Source organism: Protomyctophum bolini (assembly GCF_963924005.1).
Source record: "Protomyctophum bolini genome assembly, chromosome: 7".
In the NCBI taxonomy this organism is placed as follows: Eukaryota; Metazoa; Chordata; class Actinopteri; order Myctophiformes; family Myctophidae; genus Protomyctophum; species Protomyctophum bolini.
The window spans coordinates 15725891-15743762 of NC_137868.1; the positions used below are offsets into that span (position 1 = coordinate 15725891).

General features: G+C 42.8%; 1 protein-coding gene across 2 annotated transcripts; it reads right to left on the bottom strand.

The window, feature by feature from the left end:
* Nucleotides 1-2576: 2576 nt before the first annotated feature.
* On the bottom strand, nt 2577-16995 carry maneal (mannosidase endo-alpha like; the record flags this gene model as incomplete). Of its 2 annotated transcripts, none has more annotated exons than XM_080767122.1 (4): nt 2577-3213; nt 3453-3529; nt 14629-14738; nt 16488-16995. In XM_080767122.1, 4 exons carry the CDS (start codon nt 16993-16995, stop codon nt 2577-2579), a joined length of 1332 nt encoding a protein of 443 aa, XP_080623248.1. The 2 variants fall into 2 exon arrangements, with proteins under 2 accessions (XP_080623248.1, XP_080623247.1); XM_080767121.1 differs by having other exon boundaries at nt 3453-3586.
* Nucleotides 16996-17872: the final 877 nt, after the last annotated feature.

A 17872-nucleotide genomic window follows, 5' to 3' on the forward strand; every position in this document is an offset into this window, starting at 1 on the left:
CGTACTGTTTCCATTGTTACTGTGTTCTTGAAAATACTTATTATAGCTTTGTGTTCACCTTGTCACTTAGTCATCTGTATTTTCTTGCCAATCAGGAGTGTGCAACATCGGTGTGTTCTGCTGGTCAAGATTAGCCAAAAATACCCGATCTACAAGCTCACGTGTCCCAACATAATGCATTGTGAGCTTGTAGATCAGCATTTAGAGATTAAGGGCCCGATTTTTTTCAGTGCTAAACCCCTTATCCCTAAACTTCTTTGCCTTTTTTGAGTTGTGCAACCACTCCAAGGAACAGCAATGTCCGTGTTCACCTATGTGTTGGTTCACCTATGTGACGTTAATGAGCACCAGTATGACTATGAGTACCAGTAGGGGTGCTGTTGTGCCAGAAACAGAGAGAGAGAGAGAGAGACAGTGCTGCACTGTTGCCTGCTAGAGAGAGAGAGAGAGAGAAGGAGGCGAGGCGGGGGGGGGGGGGAGAGGGGAGTTGCACCACTCGGTTCACACGAGTGTGATTTTTCTTTTTACTATTTGATTTTTTTTTTAATAGTTCAAAACTTCAAATAGCCGATATACTGTACAAGCCTTTTTTCAAAATAGTAAAAAAAGGTAAAGAAGTTAAGCACTGACGATAATACCACCCCATAACTTCATGTTAACCATGTCACTTCCCTGCTTCTGGAGACTGATATGTTCCTAATGCCCGAGGGGACTGTGATGTTTTGATGATGGCCATGCAAGTTCAATGCATGTGCTTTTATATAGGAGGGGGTATGCATGATCAAATGAAATATCTAAATATTAAATTAAGCAACTTAAAAACAGTCAGGTTCACACTATTTTAGATGTTCAAATAGACGTGTTATAAAATGGAAAATTCCTTTAATGGTCCAGGCTTAGGTTATATTTTAATTTAGCCTATAATGGCATGCCAAAATAAAGAGACCAGAGTTAATGTAGTGTGAAATTAGATTGAAATCCATCTCAAATGTTAAAGTAGCAGCAGACCATCCAAAATGTGGATAATTAACATAAGACACGGCAGAGGTCGTACATTTTATTCACAAAATAGCATGTCTTCAAGTGCATGTCGATATACTGTAAATACAGTATATAGACACACTTGCAAGAGCAATTTATAGGGGCTTTTCCCCCCTGAAAAACATGATGAACATAATCTCATCCATATACCAAAACTAAAGTTTTACACATTAATTTGGTCTAAGCGTTAAAAGAATTGGAATTTCAGTGTGTGAAGTCATCTGGAGTAGGTGTATCCAATGTAGCAGCACCAATGCATGTGTACTGCAGGGAGAGGGGAACAATTATTCTTACTGCAGTCACTAATCTCTGGCAATCAATGCCAGAGATTTAGTAATTTTGGTGAAATTGACTTTTTCTGCCTAACTGATTAATGTGACGCCTCATTAGCTAAATGGCTATCATGATTGGATTGCATCTAAATCAATGTCAAGAATGACTTGTGTATGTCATATGAAACAATGCAATATTGTGATTTTCTTGGAATTACTGGAAATGATGATTATGAGGCCCTCCTGAGTCCTGTGGGCACAGTACAATTATCATTACCCATGTGATTCTTCAGGCCTTTCACAACAATTTAAAATAATGACCTGCACATCGTCTTAAATCATGAAAAGCTGATGTTTCAAAGATACATGATGATCATTTGGTAGACTCTTCACCAGTAGGTCCAAACCCGAACAGCTTCAGTCCAGAGTCAGATCATATCCTGCACTGGTTCTCACCGTCAGACCAGGGGACCGCTAGAGCCGGGTCTGTAACTGACAACTGACCCCAAATCTACACTGTAAAATCTCTGAGAGTGTACAAACCAAACGTTTGTACACTCAGAGTTACAGACCGGTATGGGTCCATCTGCACCCCTGGTAGTCCCCCGACCCAATGTTGAGAACCAGTGCTCAGTAGCTAGCTTTCTGATCACAGATTAAGCTTTAATATCTCACTGAGATCCTTTCTCGATGGAAGGAAAAGCATGTATAAATAGCATGGCTACCTTGTCTATTTCTCATTGCTTCTATTATTTCACTGCTGAGGGAAAAGGAAGTCACTTGATAGCGGTAGCCGGAATTGTGATAAAGAAGTCACTTCAGACAGATGCTTCTCAGATAGTACAGTGTGTTCAGTCTAAATGTCCTTGCAACTGCTGAAGCTAGAGTACATCTTTTTTAAGATGCCCCTGATGTGTCCATGCTTGTGAAAGCGGGTGGTGGGGGTGGGGGGGGGATAAGGCAGGCAAAAGAGAGGGAGGGAGACCTCTATAGCACTTAAGACATCTGGTCTGTCAATGGGAGCAATTGGGCAGTAGGGTTTCCTAAGACTATCCCTTAATGCCACTGTAAAACCGAACTCAAGTCACAATGATCCCTTCCCTTCCTCCCTACACACTTTGTGTAGATTTCAATGACTTTGTGCAGACCTGCATGTCGGGATGCACTCTTCAAACACATACAGTATACTTTTCCATTCTCATTGTCATAAAAAACAAAAACCCAGAGCATGCCAGTGCTTGTGCCAACAATTTTGGTGAAGGCTCACATGAGCCACTGCTCTTTCTCCTTGTTGAACTGCTCTGCCCAGCGGCGGGTGAGCTCCAAGTAGTGCTCGGGTCCATGCGGCTGGTAGTCCAGGTACAGACGGGTTACCGTCTTCCTTGGCACCGCCCTCTCTATCTGTGTCCCCTCGTGCCACTCATTGAATGATGTGATGGTGACGATTTCGGGCCGCGCGCTCTGTGCCGCTTGCAGAGCCGTCTCATAGTAGCGTCCGTTGACACGGTTGCGCGTGTTGTGGTTGTTCCATGGCCGGACGCTGGTGTCGATGTAGCCGGGGCCCACACTGGGAATAAAGATGAGGTTGTTGCCATCGCAGAACGCCTTGATGGCTTTCCAGTTCTGGTGCGAGGAGCCGAAGGAAAAGCCGTTGGAGGCGAAGTACGTGTACATGCCGTCGAAGCCCCCAGAGAGGATGTCGTGCTTGTGGCGCTCCTCCACCACCAGGGCGATGAACATGGCATCATATGCTGAGCCACGCAGACTGTGGGCCCCAGAAGAGGTCAAGAGTTCGGCCCAGGACTCCGGAGGGGTCAGGTAGGAGTCGTAGATGTAGAACAGAGGAAGGCTCTTCCCTGTGCTCGTCTTGTACTTATAGAAAGCTCCATGGTCACCATACCTTAAAAAGAATAATAATAATTTAATTAATTCAGGTCATAATTGTTGTGTTTTTGTTCTGTTTGATAGTTTCAGGAGCAACAGTCACATACAGTACAATGGCCATTGGTAAAATGCATTTGTAGTCATCAAGTAGACCTAAAATAATAATGGCTATTCTAAAAGCAATCAACGGATTCATAAGCAATCCAGCGTGTTAACTACAATTCTCTCACAGTGATGGAGGGTGCACCTACCTACCTGTCAATGATATATTTGATGTTGTCATGGACTGTTTGGTCATTCCTTCCTCTGTATGGCTGCATATGAAACGCAACCTGGAAACATGGGCAGATACAGTATCCGTTTAGCATTTGTTGTTTGTTTGCTGTATTCTTTTTTTTCCTTCTTTTAACAAAAGATGCCACTGTCAGCGATTGCAGTATGACCTTTGGGAAAGTATTGACATTAAAGTCTACACCTGGTAACCCCCAGAGGCATTCTCATGTGGAAGGATGGTTTCCACGAGGATGTGAATCGAAACTTGGGGGTCGCTGCTAGTGAAGACCATTATGATGCAGCCATTATACTTCAGTCATATAATTAACAACTACACAAAATTAAATGCTGTTTCATTTACCCTAAAACTAGCTGGTCACGTACAGATAACCTGGATGATATGTTGATCTTGCTAACTGACACCTCCACGTTGTCTAGTCTCTCAACACTGTCAACACTTTGCTGCTACTAAAAGCTGTTGATGGCTTCCTAGAGCTGCACTGGAGCAGCTATTATATGTCTGATCATTTTTGCTTAAACTATTAAGATTTTTTATAATGCAGATTCTTGGTGGGAAAGGATATTATAATGTTTCTAATGTATTTGTTACTCATTGTGCTTAACAATGCCATATCCTTGGCTTAATGGCTTCAATTAAATGTTTTTCACAATTCCATAATTGTGAAACATCAAATGAATCAATCAATTTAAATTAATGCTGCAGCCCTATGACCATAATACAGTATAGCAACAGAAAGGAATAGTTGTTGACATAAGGCATTCGACTGTTTAGACGAGCATATTACTGAGAGAAACTGTTTCGAGTAGACCGTAAAAATAAATCAGCTATGCAAGAGTGTAAAAATGTATCTGTAAAGGATCTATTATTTACACTCCCAGTTAAATTAACTCTGGGTTTTTCTGTGTAGGATATGCTTGAAAAAGGAATGTCTCTTCCACTCCATTTGAGTGTCATGATAAATGCTGTGCTGCACTATGTCTATGTAGCACAGCGTCTGCCCTAAATGGTCGCCCTTGGGAGCATGTCAGTTAATGGCTCTGTTAGAACGTAGCCTGCGTTCCAGCTGGCTTCGCTGCGTTCCGTGAATTTGTTTTTTGTGAGCAGTGAGTGACAAAACAATTTCACAGAGCGCAGCGAAGCAGGCTAGAACCCAGGCTAGTTAGAACTAGCTGTTTGCCAAAACAGCCAAAGAATACAAGACCAGCAGTGAAACATACGTAAAGATGAGCTTCGGTTGAATATTTCAAGGCAGCAGTGGAGAATTCCATATCTGAATTATGTATGATCAAAGTGAAATGCTCGTGTAGCACGTATAATACCCATGGGACATGCCCTGTACAAGAATGGCTTAAGAGTATGGAAGCAGCCACCATTAACCACTTAAACCCTCTAGTCTAGTCAGAGAAGCAGACTTGCGTGACAATTGTATTCAAACCGATTTTTTCGTCTCTCACCAAATCTCTCACAGAAAAATAGCCTACAGCTGTAGATCAGTTATTTTTGGTGAATGTTCCCCCCCAGAAAAGGCAAGTGTTAAACCACTTAAACCCTAGTGTCCCTGTTCTAGGGTTTATAATGAAAAGGGTATCTTTGAAAGACAAAGAATAGGTCCCACACACTGTCAGACACTTGCCAAAAGAATGTCCTGTCCTGATGAAGGTCCAAGCAACCGAAACGTCGACCTAATACAGAGCAACATTTGTTTGGCAAGTGTCTGACAGTGTGCAGGACCCATTCTTTGTCTTTCAAAGATACCCTTTTCATTATATGCTCTATTGCCCTACGCACCTGTCACCAGCCTTTTGAGGTGTGCATCGCCTTTTGCTATAAAGCCTGTTCTAGGGTTAACATTTGGCTATTTTTTGTGAACATATTTAGTGTTTAGTGAAAGCAGGAGGTATAGAGCCATTGAGAATCTGGTCAACTAAGTGTGGATTTGATTATTTTGATAATGTTTAACTGGTTCAGGATGCGTATTGGCCATTAAAGTGACATCAGGGGTGAGTTTGATTTGAAGAAGAAACAAAAGCCCATTGAACTTTCGAAAACAAATATATAAATGGGACTTCCACTGACAGTGAGCCTGTCACTATGACATAAACGGAATTGGCTATAGTCTAGTGTGGTGTTTAAAACTGTGACCCTGTATAGATAATCCATGAGTTGTAGCTAATAAAAAGCAAATCACTGCTGTCACTAATGGAGACAAGTGCCTTTTTGGCTTTGGGAAAATAAATTAGCATTTTGAGGGTGTCGGGAGCTCCGTGTACATTTCAATTTGAATAGAGAAGGAGAGAGAAAAGTAGTGATGGAAAGAGAAAGGAGGAGAGATGGCTGGATAAATCAATGGTTTTGGAGTCTGTGATTGAGGTGGCAGAACTCCTGGTAATCTGATTAATGTGTCTGCTGGATTTCATATAACAGCACAGTCTGCTGTAATAGAGTAAGACAAACCACTGAATCCATTTAAAATTGGCAAGCTATTACAGGATTTTAGACCATTTTTTTCTCCTATGTAATTCTTTCCCTTGGTGAAAAAAGAGCTGTCGCGGTCTCCTGTCCGCTGCGGTTGAGTGCAGCGGCTGTAATGGCTATGCTCATTTTCCGGCCTTGACATGCTGGGTCATTACACTGTGGTGTAAATGAGACAGAGCCAAGCATTTCAGGACCACACAAACATAGACGCCATGACAGAGTGAAGTTCAGTGTATAGTCATGCAATTGACTATATTCACACAGTGGCCATTTTCTCGCACGTCATATTTGCGAGTTGGGAAGAAATACCTCCCCAATGGGGGGTATTTCTTTAGCTTAACCGCCGTGTGAATATGGTGAATATGTATCATTGGAGTGTATCTGACTCATACACTTACGCAGTAAACCGAGACACAATGAGGGAGTAAAATAACACTCTATCCTGACCTTTTGAAGTCACACTTCATAACTACTGGCATCTAACATCAGCTAATCATGCCAACTGTGCGTCATACAAATTAATGGGATCTAGCTGGATTCCGCCCAGTGCAGCTGGATGCCCCAGCTGATGGTATCACTGGGTCAGCCATAGGTCATATAGATATGTCCTCTTCTGCATGCAGTTAATGTGGCCTACTTACAGACTGGGAACAGTTCCCCCCGGGGCGCAAATTGTTCACGGAAGCAAGCTGAGTCAGAGACACCCATAAGGCATACCCCCACCCTTCTCTCTCTTCCCTGCCCAGCCTCTAGTCGCCTTCGCCCATTCTCTAACCATTTAGATTTTATATACATCAAAAAGTACTCATGTTCGCTGCATTACCCAATGTGAGGGCAGGGGCATTCATTTGTTAGCAACATAATAGTGCTGCAAAAGTATGGTGCCAATTGGATTTGCTTTATGCTTACTTGGTTAACTTAAGTCTTTCAAAAGAATTTCTAAATTAATATTTGTATTTTATTTAATTTTTTTCTTAAAAAAAAAAAGCCCAAATAATTATTGATCACATAACTCACTGAGCTCAGATGTTCTTTTCCCCCCAAAAGGGGCTCACAATATGTCACATAACTCTGAACTTGCAAACCCTGACTGTGTGCAATTGAAGTGTTCGCCTGGTAATCAGAATTGGTCTGTGAGTCTCTGACCCCAGCTGTGTTCTCTGAGCTCAACGCATCATGCCGTTATGCGTTGTAACTTTGTAGATCAGATTATTTTCTTTTTTAAAGAAAGGTAATTTACCTGTAGTCCAAAAGAGGCATGCATTTGACACTCTCCACTCCCTCAACTACTCTCATAGGGCATAATGTATTATTCATAAATTACTTGGAACCAAGCCATCCAGGCTCCTGGTGAATCATGACCATAAAACATTTGATTCTGAGTAAAACAAATGCCACTGCTATTCCCTACACTGTAAGTGAACTTGCTGCTCCAAGTAGTATTGTTATTAGTTGACTGACAGCGGACAATTGTGGGGTACTTGGCAGATCCCAGAATGTGTATAGTTGTACAAATATAAAACAAAGTTTGGCTGTAAAGAGATCTTGCTAAGTCAGCAGATTGTGCTGGGAAAAACAAAGGTTTTGTGTTATTTGATCAGCCCCTTCAACAATGTAACTTCATGTGAGAAAAGTGCAACCTGAACTTCTTATGGGCCTGATGCTGCAGCTTTACAGCCGATAATGCTCTGAAGCGTCTCTCAGATCAGCAGGTGACCTGCTGTCTCTTTGCTTTTCAAAGCAGATTGCAGAGGATCCGTGTTTACATCGGATACGTTTGGGGCCTGTTGCCATGGCTCCCAGAGCCATCTCTTTCTGCTGATCCTACTCGTGTATCCTGGTGAGAGAAAAGAAGCCTCACACAGGCCATTCTGTTTTACTCCGCCGCTCAATTGACTGGAGCAAGGCAATTATTGAATTGTTGCATTAGCAAATTTGCTTTAGTGTTCCAAATGATCAGAGCCAGCGTTTTTGTCCTCATCAGCAGAAGATTATGCAAGGGTTTTAAAGCACTCCAAAAGATAAATTTCCTTGTGTACAGTGGGAGTGGAAGGAGTTGGTCAAAATGGAAAGATACCTTGGAAAATGATATGTGGAACTTAAGTGTCCCACTCTGAAATATTTGTCTGCCTTACGCAGCTTAGATTTTCTTTTTTCTAATGAATAATACATCTTTATAGAAGAAAACTAACCTTAAAAATAATATAACCATTTAGTGAAATCTAGCAGAAAAACTAAGCATAATACTAAACATAATACTCTGACAGTGTTTTTACAGGGGGCCATAGTGTTCAAATTATAAATGTGGAACATTTCTCTTTGTAGCAGATGACGCTCCTGATTTCCCCCTCTGGGGGGGTTTGTCCACCTTTTCAACATAACAAAACTGGCTAATGTTGTGGCCAGCTTGCTTAAAATGCAGAGCCACAGCGTTGTGCTCGTCCCGCATCTGATATTAGAGCGATGCTCGCTCTTTTACTATTTTTTGGCTCAGGTGTATACGATCTAACCAGCTGGTCTCTTAAATTAGGAGGGCGCTTAAACACCACAGCTGGGGTTTGTGTAAACAGCCTAGGGTCTGACTGGATAATATGCCAGTGTTTAGAAATTATTTATTTGAATTCGAAACCCATAGGCAAGTATCTGAGCACACAGAGACATTCCTCTTGTGTCTTATTTTTTAAACGGTCAACAGCGAGTCAGCGACATCCAACCATTCCTGCTTATACCCTCTTTCCAAATATCTGTTGGTGAGATCTGTAGCTGTTGCATGATAACCAGCATCTGTGCTGCAAACCCTTCGAGCTCGATGAAACTGGCTAATAGGTAGACTTTTAACCAGATGAGTGGGGTGAAAACTGTCCCCTCGTAAAACAGTGTTTCATGTTCTCCCAGTATCCCCTAGGGTAGGTACCCTCACAAAAAACATGCAGTAATCCTGGTCTCTAAACTGCCTCCCCCTGGCCAGCCAGGGCGCCTGGTGGAGGGGAAAGGAACTGGTTGGAATAACGTGTTCCTTCCATGCGCTATGTCCAACCAGGGAAACTCCCCCCTGTCAGGTGTAAAGGAGCAACTTGGACACTCAGGCATGAAGGAAGCAGGAGTTCAAGTCCGTTGCTCTCCCCATGTCCCCCATATATGGGGACTAGGTTGGTGGAGGGTGTGTAGAGCCCAGGATCACATTAGATAATTGACACAGGGGTGAAAAGGTCGTGGGATAAAAAGTATAAAACAAAAACTAAACAGTGTTTCTGTCTGTGGGTTTGCTATACAGATCTGTCTGTATCGTGTTATCATGTTTAATGACCAACACATCCAGATAGCTAATTTGTGTGTCACCAACACACAAACCGAGTCCACCTGTATGAGCGCATCGCTATAATATCAGATGCGGGGACGAGTGCAACCCTGTGGCTCTGCATTTTAAGCAAGCTGGCCACAACATTAGCCAGTTTCATTATGTGGGCATTGAAAAGTTGGACAAACCCCCCCAGAGGGGGAAATCAGGAGCGACAAAGAGAAATGTTCCACATTTATAATTTGAACACCATACAGGCTTAATGAAGAGTTCAATATCAAACCATTCCTGTAAATATTTTTGGTCTTGTCTTTTGTGTGTTTTTAACTACGTTATTACATATAATTGACAGTGCATGTGTAGGCTACTCTAGCTCAGGGAGCTAGGATTGGTATATGGGTTCTTGATGTTTGTATGTGTGTGATGATTTCTTCCCCTGGTGGCCACACAGGGATAGCATATGGCTTCATTTTTTGTCATAGCCAAGTTCAATCCCAAATAGGGTGTCCACTGTCCACAGGTGTGATTGCTTATTGTTTTTATTTGTTTCTGCCCATATATACCTGTCCTATATACGCTGCTGCCCATATATACCTGTCCTATATGAGCTGCTATCCAATATGTTTTTGGGGAGCTTTCAAAACGGTGTGCAGACTTATTCTTTCTTTCGAGCACCCGTTGAATTAGCCTGGGATGTGCGTGCACCTCCTCCTGACCACCTTTGACATCACAGGCTGGCCATGTGAAGTCTGAGATCCACAAGGAAGCCACGCCATTCCAATGTGAATCCTGACTCTGAGATCCACATGGTTCAAAATGTGTCTTTGTAAAAGCCTGCATACATCATACAGCTTGATGAGGTCATTGCTGACAATAAAGCGTGGCTTTAATTCAGCCGAAAATATTTTCTCCTGACTGCATGCATAGTACAACCACTGCAGTCGTATCGCGTGCTTAATCTTGCCTTTTTGCTCCAGCACAGATGCATTATTTCTGTGCCTGCAGCCAAACGGTGGAAGAAATAAATGCGGTATCAGAGCTGACAGGCAGGGTTGAGAGGTTGAGAGGCCTGACAAACCACTGACACTAAACCAAGTTGATTGGCAGAGGACCAGGCCAAATGCTTCTGAACACATATGTTGTCTGCCTATGGGCCAGGGCATTTGTTTGCATTGTCATTTTAAAATGTATTGAACATGGAATGCTCTTTTTCAGCAGATACAAGACTTTGACTGTTTCCCCTCACGGTCTCCAGCAAGGCCAAGGTATTCTGAGTGGCAACCTTTCAGCCATTACCATTACTTGCAATGGAATTACTTCCATTGCAATTAATCAGTTTGCTTTGTATTGGATGTGTCCAGCTCAATTTGTTGACATCTCTGCTGCATGTTAAGTTATGGATGTGCTTATAAACCTTGGAGTTTGTGTTACTGTGCTTTGCACAATGCCTCATCATCAGGCTTGTGTGAGCAAATTTGCATTCAGAAAACATTTACATTTACACTTGGCTGCATGGTGTAAATTGGACATGCACTCTGCTTTTACATCTCATTCTAACACACTAGGCTGAACTGCAATTCTAAAAGGAAATGCAGGCTTAACTCTATCCTTGCAACAGGAAATTGACTAAATTAATTGGTTCATTCTTTATTTTGAACTCAAATGATCAAACGTAATCTTTTCTATCATCATGTATCCAATCCACACGTGATGTGCAACTAGGCATAAGAACTGGAGATTAGTTGTCTCATACTCTGATTAATACTACTAAAATAGCACCAAAATAGCCAATCTACAAGCTCACAACGCGTCTCAGTATAACCCATTTTGGGCGGGAACCCCTGTTGGTGTTAGCATTATGTTATGCTTTAGCTATTGAAAAATAGCAGATCTACAGCTCATAGCGCGCCACCGAGTGGTGCGCTACGAGCTTGTAGGTCTGCTATTTCTTTTTAAATCGAACGACTGACATAGAAACATAGCTTTTTCAGAAAACTGAAATTCTGATCCACTCCTGTGTTCAACTGGAGCAGCCTTGAGGTAGGATGGCAGAAGGTGATTTCTTTCATACCCAGCTGCCTCATGCCCTGCAGCAGCAGGCTGGTTGGCTTTGTTTAAACATGTAGTGTGAACAAAAGTTGCTGCATTATTGATGGTGCCTTGGTTAATGGTTAGGGGGAGTTACAGCACAGTGGCGGTTTACACAGACACATGAATAGCTTTTCATGCATACTGTATGTGCAAACACAAATTACACTTACACTAACACTTTGATTGTTTTCATGGCGTGCCGCCTGCAATAGTGGTTCTCAAAGTGGGGGCAGCATCAAGATCAGTTGAAACATTGTAGCCCTATATACATCAGCTATTTGTAATTTTTTTTTTTTTATTTATATTACATATTTTCAAAAAAATCTTGAACAACATTTGTATATACGTACGTAAATATATCCCATCCTGTCTCAAATGTATTAATTATAATGTTTTTTGATGTCAGGTCCGGAGACCCCAAGAGGTCAATGAGGAGTTAAGGCTCTGTAACACTCTTTTTACAGTGTAGATAGGGGTCCCAGAGATAAATAACTGGGAGCCCAATAAAAGATGTAGAGAATCATCGATGCCGGGCCGAAGGCATGGGGAGACTATGTTTTGCACCCTGTCCGTCCATCCCTATGTTCGTCTGTCTGTTACCAGCTAATCTACGTCTTCGTTGGCCCGGTCGCTACGAAACTGTGCACACACACTCCCTGGATGCCAATTCAGAACCTCTGCTCCAACTTTTCCAGAACGGCATCTCTATAGTCATGGGATCAACACGGATTTGTCCGATTTTCCATATTCCATCCTGATTGGCTAAGATTGGCTTCCAAAGTTCCTCAAATAATGAACACAGTGTGCGATTTATGTGACATTTTGCACACACATTCCCACCTTGCATGAATGCAGTGTCCCTGCCTAAGAAGACATGGCACCCTTTTCACATTGGCCTAGGAGGAGGCCACAATAACCTACCTGACCTGGCGAAGACTTGTGTTCCGAGGAGCACTTTTTCTAGTTATATCTCTTTCTCACACACTCTCACACATTTTCCCTCACTCCTCTGTCTTTTGCACACACTCTAACTCTCTCTCTCTCTCACACACACACACACACACACACACACACACACACACACACACACACACACACACGTCTCTCCTATATCTCCGTTCCTCTCTCCCACGCACTTCAGCAGGCGTGTCTGACACAAATAAATGTGTTTTCACAAACTGACAGCCCTGTAAAGCTACTGTTTACAACAGGAGCACATGAGGTCTCCATTTATGAAACACTGACAGTTATGTCACCGACAATACTGCTACAGCATAATGGGGTGACGGGGTCACAGCTGCACACATCTGTCTCTCTCTATCTCAACTCACTCTTATTTTCCCTTTAGTTTTCCCTCTCATTCTCTATTCTTTCCCATTCTGTCAACTCATGTGTTTTCTTTCTTTCTTTTTGTCTTTCCAACTGTCCTAAAATATCGTGTTACGAGGAAGCGGTCCATGTAAAACTTTGATGAGCCTTCAACGTGTGACAGAAGGCAGAAGAGGAAACGGACATTGGAAATAGTTGTCTTTCCTTTCTTTGCCGTGCCATTTTCCAGCCTAATTGACATGAGGTCATGTGGTTTCCCCTCTAACCCCCATCCAGCCCATCTATCCCACTGATGTGTTCCCCAATTGATTCATTCCCACTCACAACTCTTTGACCTATTTCTTGTTTGGTGGTGGTGTTGTTTTGCCTGGCTAGTGCTAGGCGCAAATGATGGCAAGGCCGGTCGAACTGTACATCCAGCACTTTGGTCCCTAACAATATCGAAAAGGTTTTTTTCCTCAACGTATTGTGGTTGTGCGGTTTTTCAGCTTTTGTGTGAATGCGTGTGAAGGGAGAACCACACGCACATATAATTCCAAACATTCACACCTGGAGTGCAACTGTCCTCTCACACTGACAGCTACTAATTAGCTCCTGTTGTTGAAAGTCCTGCCACAGACAGATGGATACTGAAGGCTTGGCCTCTCAGTCAGTCCTGCGCCAGCTGTTCTGCACTGATGGACTGACAAACGAGTCGGGTGGAAACCTTGTATGCCCAAAACCATAAAATATTTATTATTTAAAAAGAAAATAGTGAAAAATAACGCGTTGACACATTGTTTTATAGGCAAACCAATTATTCAATCCTTCAATTGTTCTACTACCACTCCTGTTTTGTACTGTTAATACCATTCAAGGTACTTAGCTATTGTGATCATTGTGCCTGGTCAGCACACCCATTATGTAATCTAAACTGAAACTGAATCGCTTTACCCTACCAAAAAATTGCAGTTACGTTTTAAATAAGAATAGGAGTAAATAATATCAAATATCAAGACATTATAACGTGACAATATCTAGTCGACGAGCCAAGCGTCAACAAAAAAACCACACAGAAGCTGCACACCAGAGACCTTAGTGTGAATCGCCCCTTAACCCATTGATGCCTGAGGCCGAATCTGGGAACGCCTTCTAGGGCCTGACCTAAGGTTTCTGAAATGTTGCTACATGTATAGCAATAGCTGATGAGACACAGAGAGCGCGGCCGGCATCAAGGGTAGAACAACGTATACGTTGCACCAGGCGTCAATGGGTTAATCACAGCGTCGGCTCTGGGCCATGGAATAAACCTTGTTTTGACCAGAAATGCCATCTGGGACAAGGAATAGGAGATACAGGCGATTGAAAGAAACAGATAGAATGGGTTTGTATGCGCACAGCAATCAAGATGGCGTGATCCAGTGTTACTGACAGCACCAGCTCGCAACCCAAAGCTAACATGAGTAGCATTACGACTTAATCAATCAAAAAAGCACTATAAAAGATCAATTGCCGTACATCTACGGCATTGGCATTAATCGTAACATTTATTAATTGACATAGATCAACGCCAATGGTGTTTTATGTGTTAAGAAGCTCTGTTGTTTTTGTTTCAGCGCGTATCGTCCTCAGGGCATCTTAATGGCATTTTTAATTTGTATATTTGTCATATCAAATATGCAAAGTGTGTAATAAAGACAGAGTTCCTGTTTCTCTGTGCTGTGCTCTTCACTGAGACAGAAATGCTCTATACCGCATGCTGAGATTGTAGACTTACGAATGTATCTTGTTACAACTTCTTTACATCTCATTTCCTACTATATTATTCCCTTTATCTCTACGTCTTACTCTCTCTCACACACGCACATACATTTACACATTAAAATGCCTTGTACACTCTTTGGAGTTCCATGGAGGATTTAACTGTCTGATGTGGAAAGAATGTGACTACGTCATTCATTTACCTTTAGGTTGTGTCTGTAGGCAGCATCCAGTACAGCTGGCACCACGTCCTCAGTGGGTTCTCCGTTATCATCAGCTATGCCTGGAGGATACCAGGACACCACCAGAACCCCTGAGGAAGACACACACCGTATTATAGGGTTAGGGTTAGTATTATAATGCAGTGGTTCTGTCCAAAGTATTGAATAGTTTTTTTAACACAACTCTTCTTTTCAGATGAGAAAAGACGTTCACCTATAGAACCAAAAAAATCACACCCGTGTGAAGTGAGGGGTGCTAATATATTAAAGTCTAACTCATGTTGATTAGGTGATGTAGAACAAACGGTACAGACACAAACATTAAACACCATTAACAATAAAGAGACCTACATTTTCCCTTCATTGTCAATGGCGTTTACAAAACAAACATTGAACTAAAGACAAACATTAAACCTGTGTAGCGCCCCTCAAACATCAGCCTTCAGAGTGGAGGCGAAGTAAAGCTCACTCACATAACTACATGCTATTTTTGCCATAGAGATTTGGTGTAGGAGAGCTGTAAATAGAACTGTAAGAGTCCATTTGTACCATTTGGTCCTCTGAATCCACATTGAGCACATTGACTGGAATGTGCAAGTCATTTCGGGAGGACTTTGAGGGTTTCATCCACTGTCTCTGAACTGTGAGAGATGTATGAGTAAAGCTCACAAATCCCCTTGGTGCAGAAAACTAGGATGTTTGCCCATGTTAAAGACAGCTGGGAAATGCCTTTATATCTGGAAGCTGACATAGCCTATCACCCTGGCCAAACACAGCAGCCCACTGCTGCTGGCATGCAGACTCGGCTCCTCTCTCCACTATAGGAGCTGTGCGAAATATTTGATTACAATATCTAACTAGTCATGTCTGCTGTATATTGGAACAGTTTTGACCATGGCCATTATTTTATATTTATGGTGCTCCCAGCCATGAAGCGTTGAACAATCAGTCATCAACCACAGCAGTGCTCTTTAAGGTTTGGCTGGCTATCTGCTCTGTCTGTGCCAGCAGGCTCTGATTAAATAGATTGTTTTTAACTAAGTGCCTGGACTGGACCTCCAATTGATCCATATGTTAATGTCATGTGGTTTCAAAGCGATGGATGGTCAGGTAATCATTCTGGATAATAAGGCCCAGACAGATATGCACATGTACAACTGCCGTGACCTACCATGCTCACACAGGCACAGGCACTACCATGCTCACACAGGCACTACCATGCTCACACAGGCACAGCTCCCAGTGTGAATGCTAAAGTGTGTTGGATATCCCATAAGCAGTGCCATTTTAAGAGTTATTTTCACAGTTAGTAATATACGTGAAAAACTGTTGTCTCTTGGCATCATAACCTTTGCTAAAATATATAACCTTCTAATTTTACGCATTGGGTATTGTGTGTAACACTACCCTGAAGGAATATCCCTATAATCTGGGGGAGATATTAGAGGCTGAGGTTGTTAGCCACTCTACTATGTGGTTCTTGTGGAATCTGGAATAAGCCAAAGCTTTTCCTTATTTAACCATTACACTTTGTATATAGGACATGGACACTACGTTGATACAAACAATACCTTGATTATCTGAGTACATTAAAGGCATCCATAAAAATGTTACTCTTTTTACAACTAGGAAACTTCCAAGATGACTCAGGGTTGCATATGAGAACAAGGAGCTGTCCAGTGAAGCTGGTGCTGAAATTATTGTGCCTATGGAGGGAACAGTTCAACGCTACCATTCTACAATTTCCCCCTTGAAATGTAAAGGTTTGAGACTAGAGCCACTGCTCTAGTTGCTGGAGACGCACAGTGACAGCTTTCCTATGACAGTCAGGTGATCCCTACCTGCTGCGGATGCTGCGATCTGCTCCATGTGCGACTCCAACACATCCGGATCTCTCGAACTGTAGGGATTAAGTTCAGGGTAGAAGCTGGACCCGATGTCTTCCGGCGGCATATGCCTCCCTCTCGGGTAGCTGGCGGCGATTTTAGGGTCCCAGTGTGGGACTAGGAGGTGATCCCAGTGCATGTATTTCCCATCCATATGCGGGGTTTCATACCAGATATAATAAAATATATGGACGTCGTAAAATACGGTTCCTTCAGGGCTAGAGTTAGATAAAACTACTTTAGTGTTGCGGGCCGGCTGGGCTTGCGCCGGGGACACTGCCGTATCTTGCGGTACGGAGCGCCGATCCATCTTCCCCCCTATCATCGGTATAAGTTCGAATCCCGGAGCCAAATCCGGGAAGCCGTCACTAGATTTCAGGGTCTTCAAACCCATCATAGTTCCGAATACGAACAGCGTGAATAGAAACAAAGCTATGCACGCTTTCTTTCGTAGCCTTGCCATCTTCAGGCGAGTCCTCTGCCAGCTGCAAACGTGGATTGATGGGGTGTGTAAACAAGTCGTCCCTGTCCCTCCGCACCGGGTGGAAGTTCAATTCACAACCTATAGGCTTGAGAGTATCTTGCTTGATATCCAACGTTGCTGTTAAGGACTAGCCTACTACCGCGTCTCTAGCCTATTCATTGATAACATGAAAATGTTGTTGTTACATGATTGCAGGCAGACATATTAAATGTCGCCGTTCAATTTTGCTACGGGTGTTCCCCCCCTTCTAGCCTATTCAGTCTCATCTTTTCTTTTATCTTATGAGGTTTTTACCTAAATTAACGATCTTCCAAATGTGCGCATTGCGTTCCATGCAGTAGGCTATACGACATTATTGTCTACCTGGCTATTCTTCTTGCCTTTCGCCAAGAGAGACAGGGTGGAATAGATAGCCTATTCTTCACGCGACCCCTTCCCCAAGTCGAACCCTCTGATCTTCTCCGTGTTGTTTTACAGTAAGACGTTCCGCCCATTGATAATTAAACTGACACGTCAGAGAGGCTAGTCTTCCATTGCTTGTTCGTCGGCTGCATTCTCCTGCTCCAATTCATTGCAGTGCTGGCAGGAAATCTGACAGATGAGATCGTTGTCGAGTCGTGCGCGCAGACCGTCCTCAAGAACCCAGTCGCAAACTTGCAAGTTCTCAGGTCGCTGTCCATGGTATAGCATTTCCCACCATCAGTGGACAGCGATTGCTAGCCGCTAGCCTACAGCCCGTCAATGCTACCTGCTAGGCCTATGACAGAGAGGAGGCAACAGGATGTTTTGTCTGTGTCTCACAGCCGAGAGAATGTGACGTGACTGTCTGAGTATCCGCTATAATGTAACAATTAAC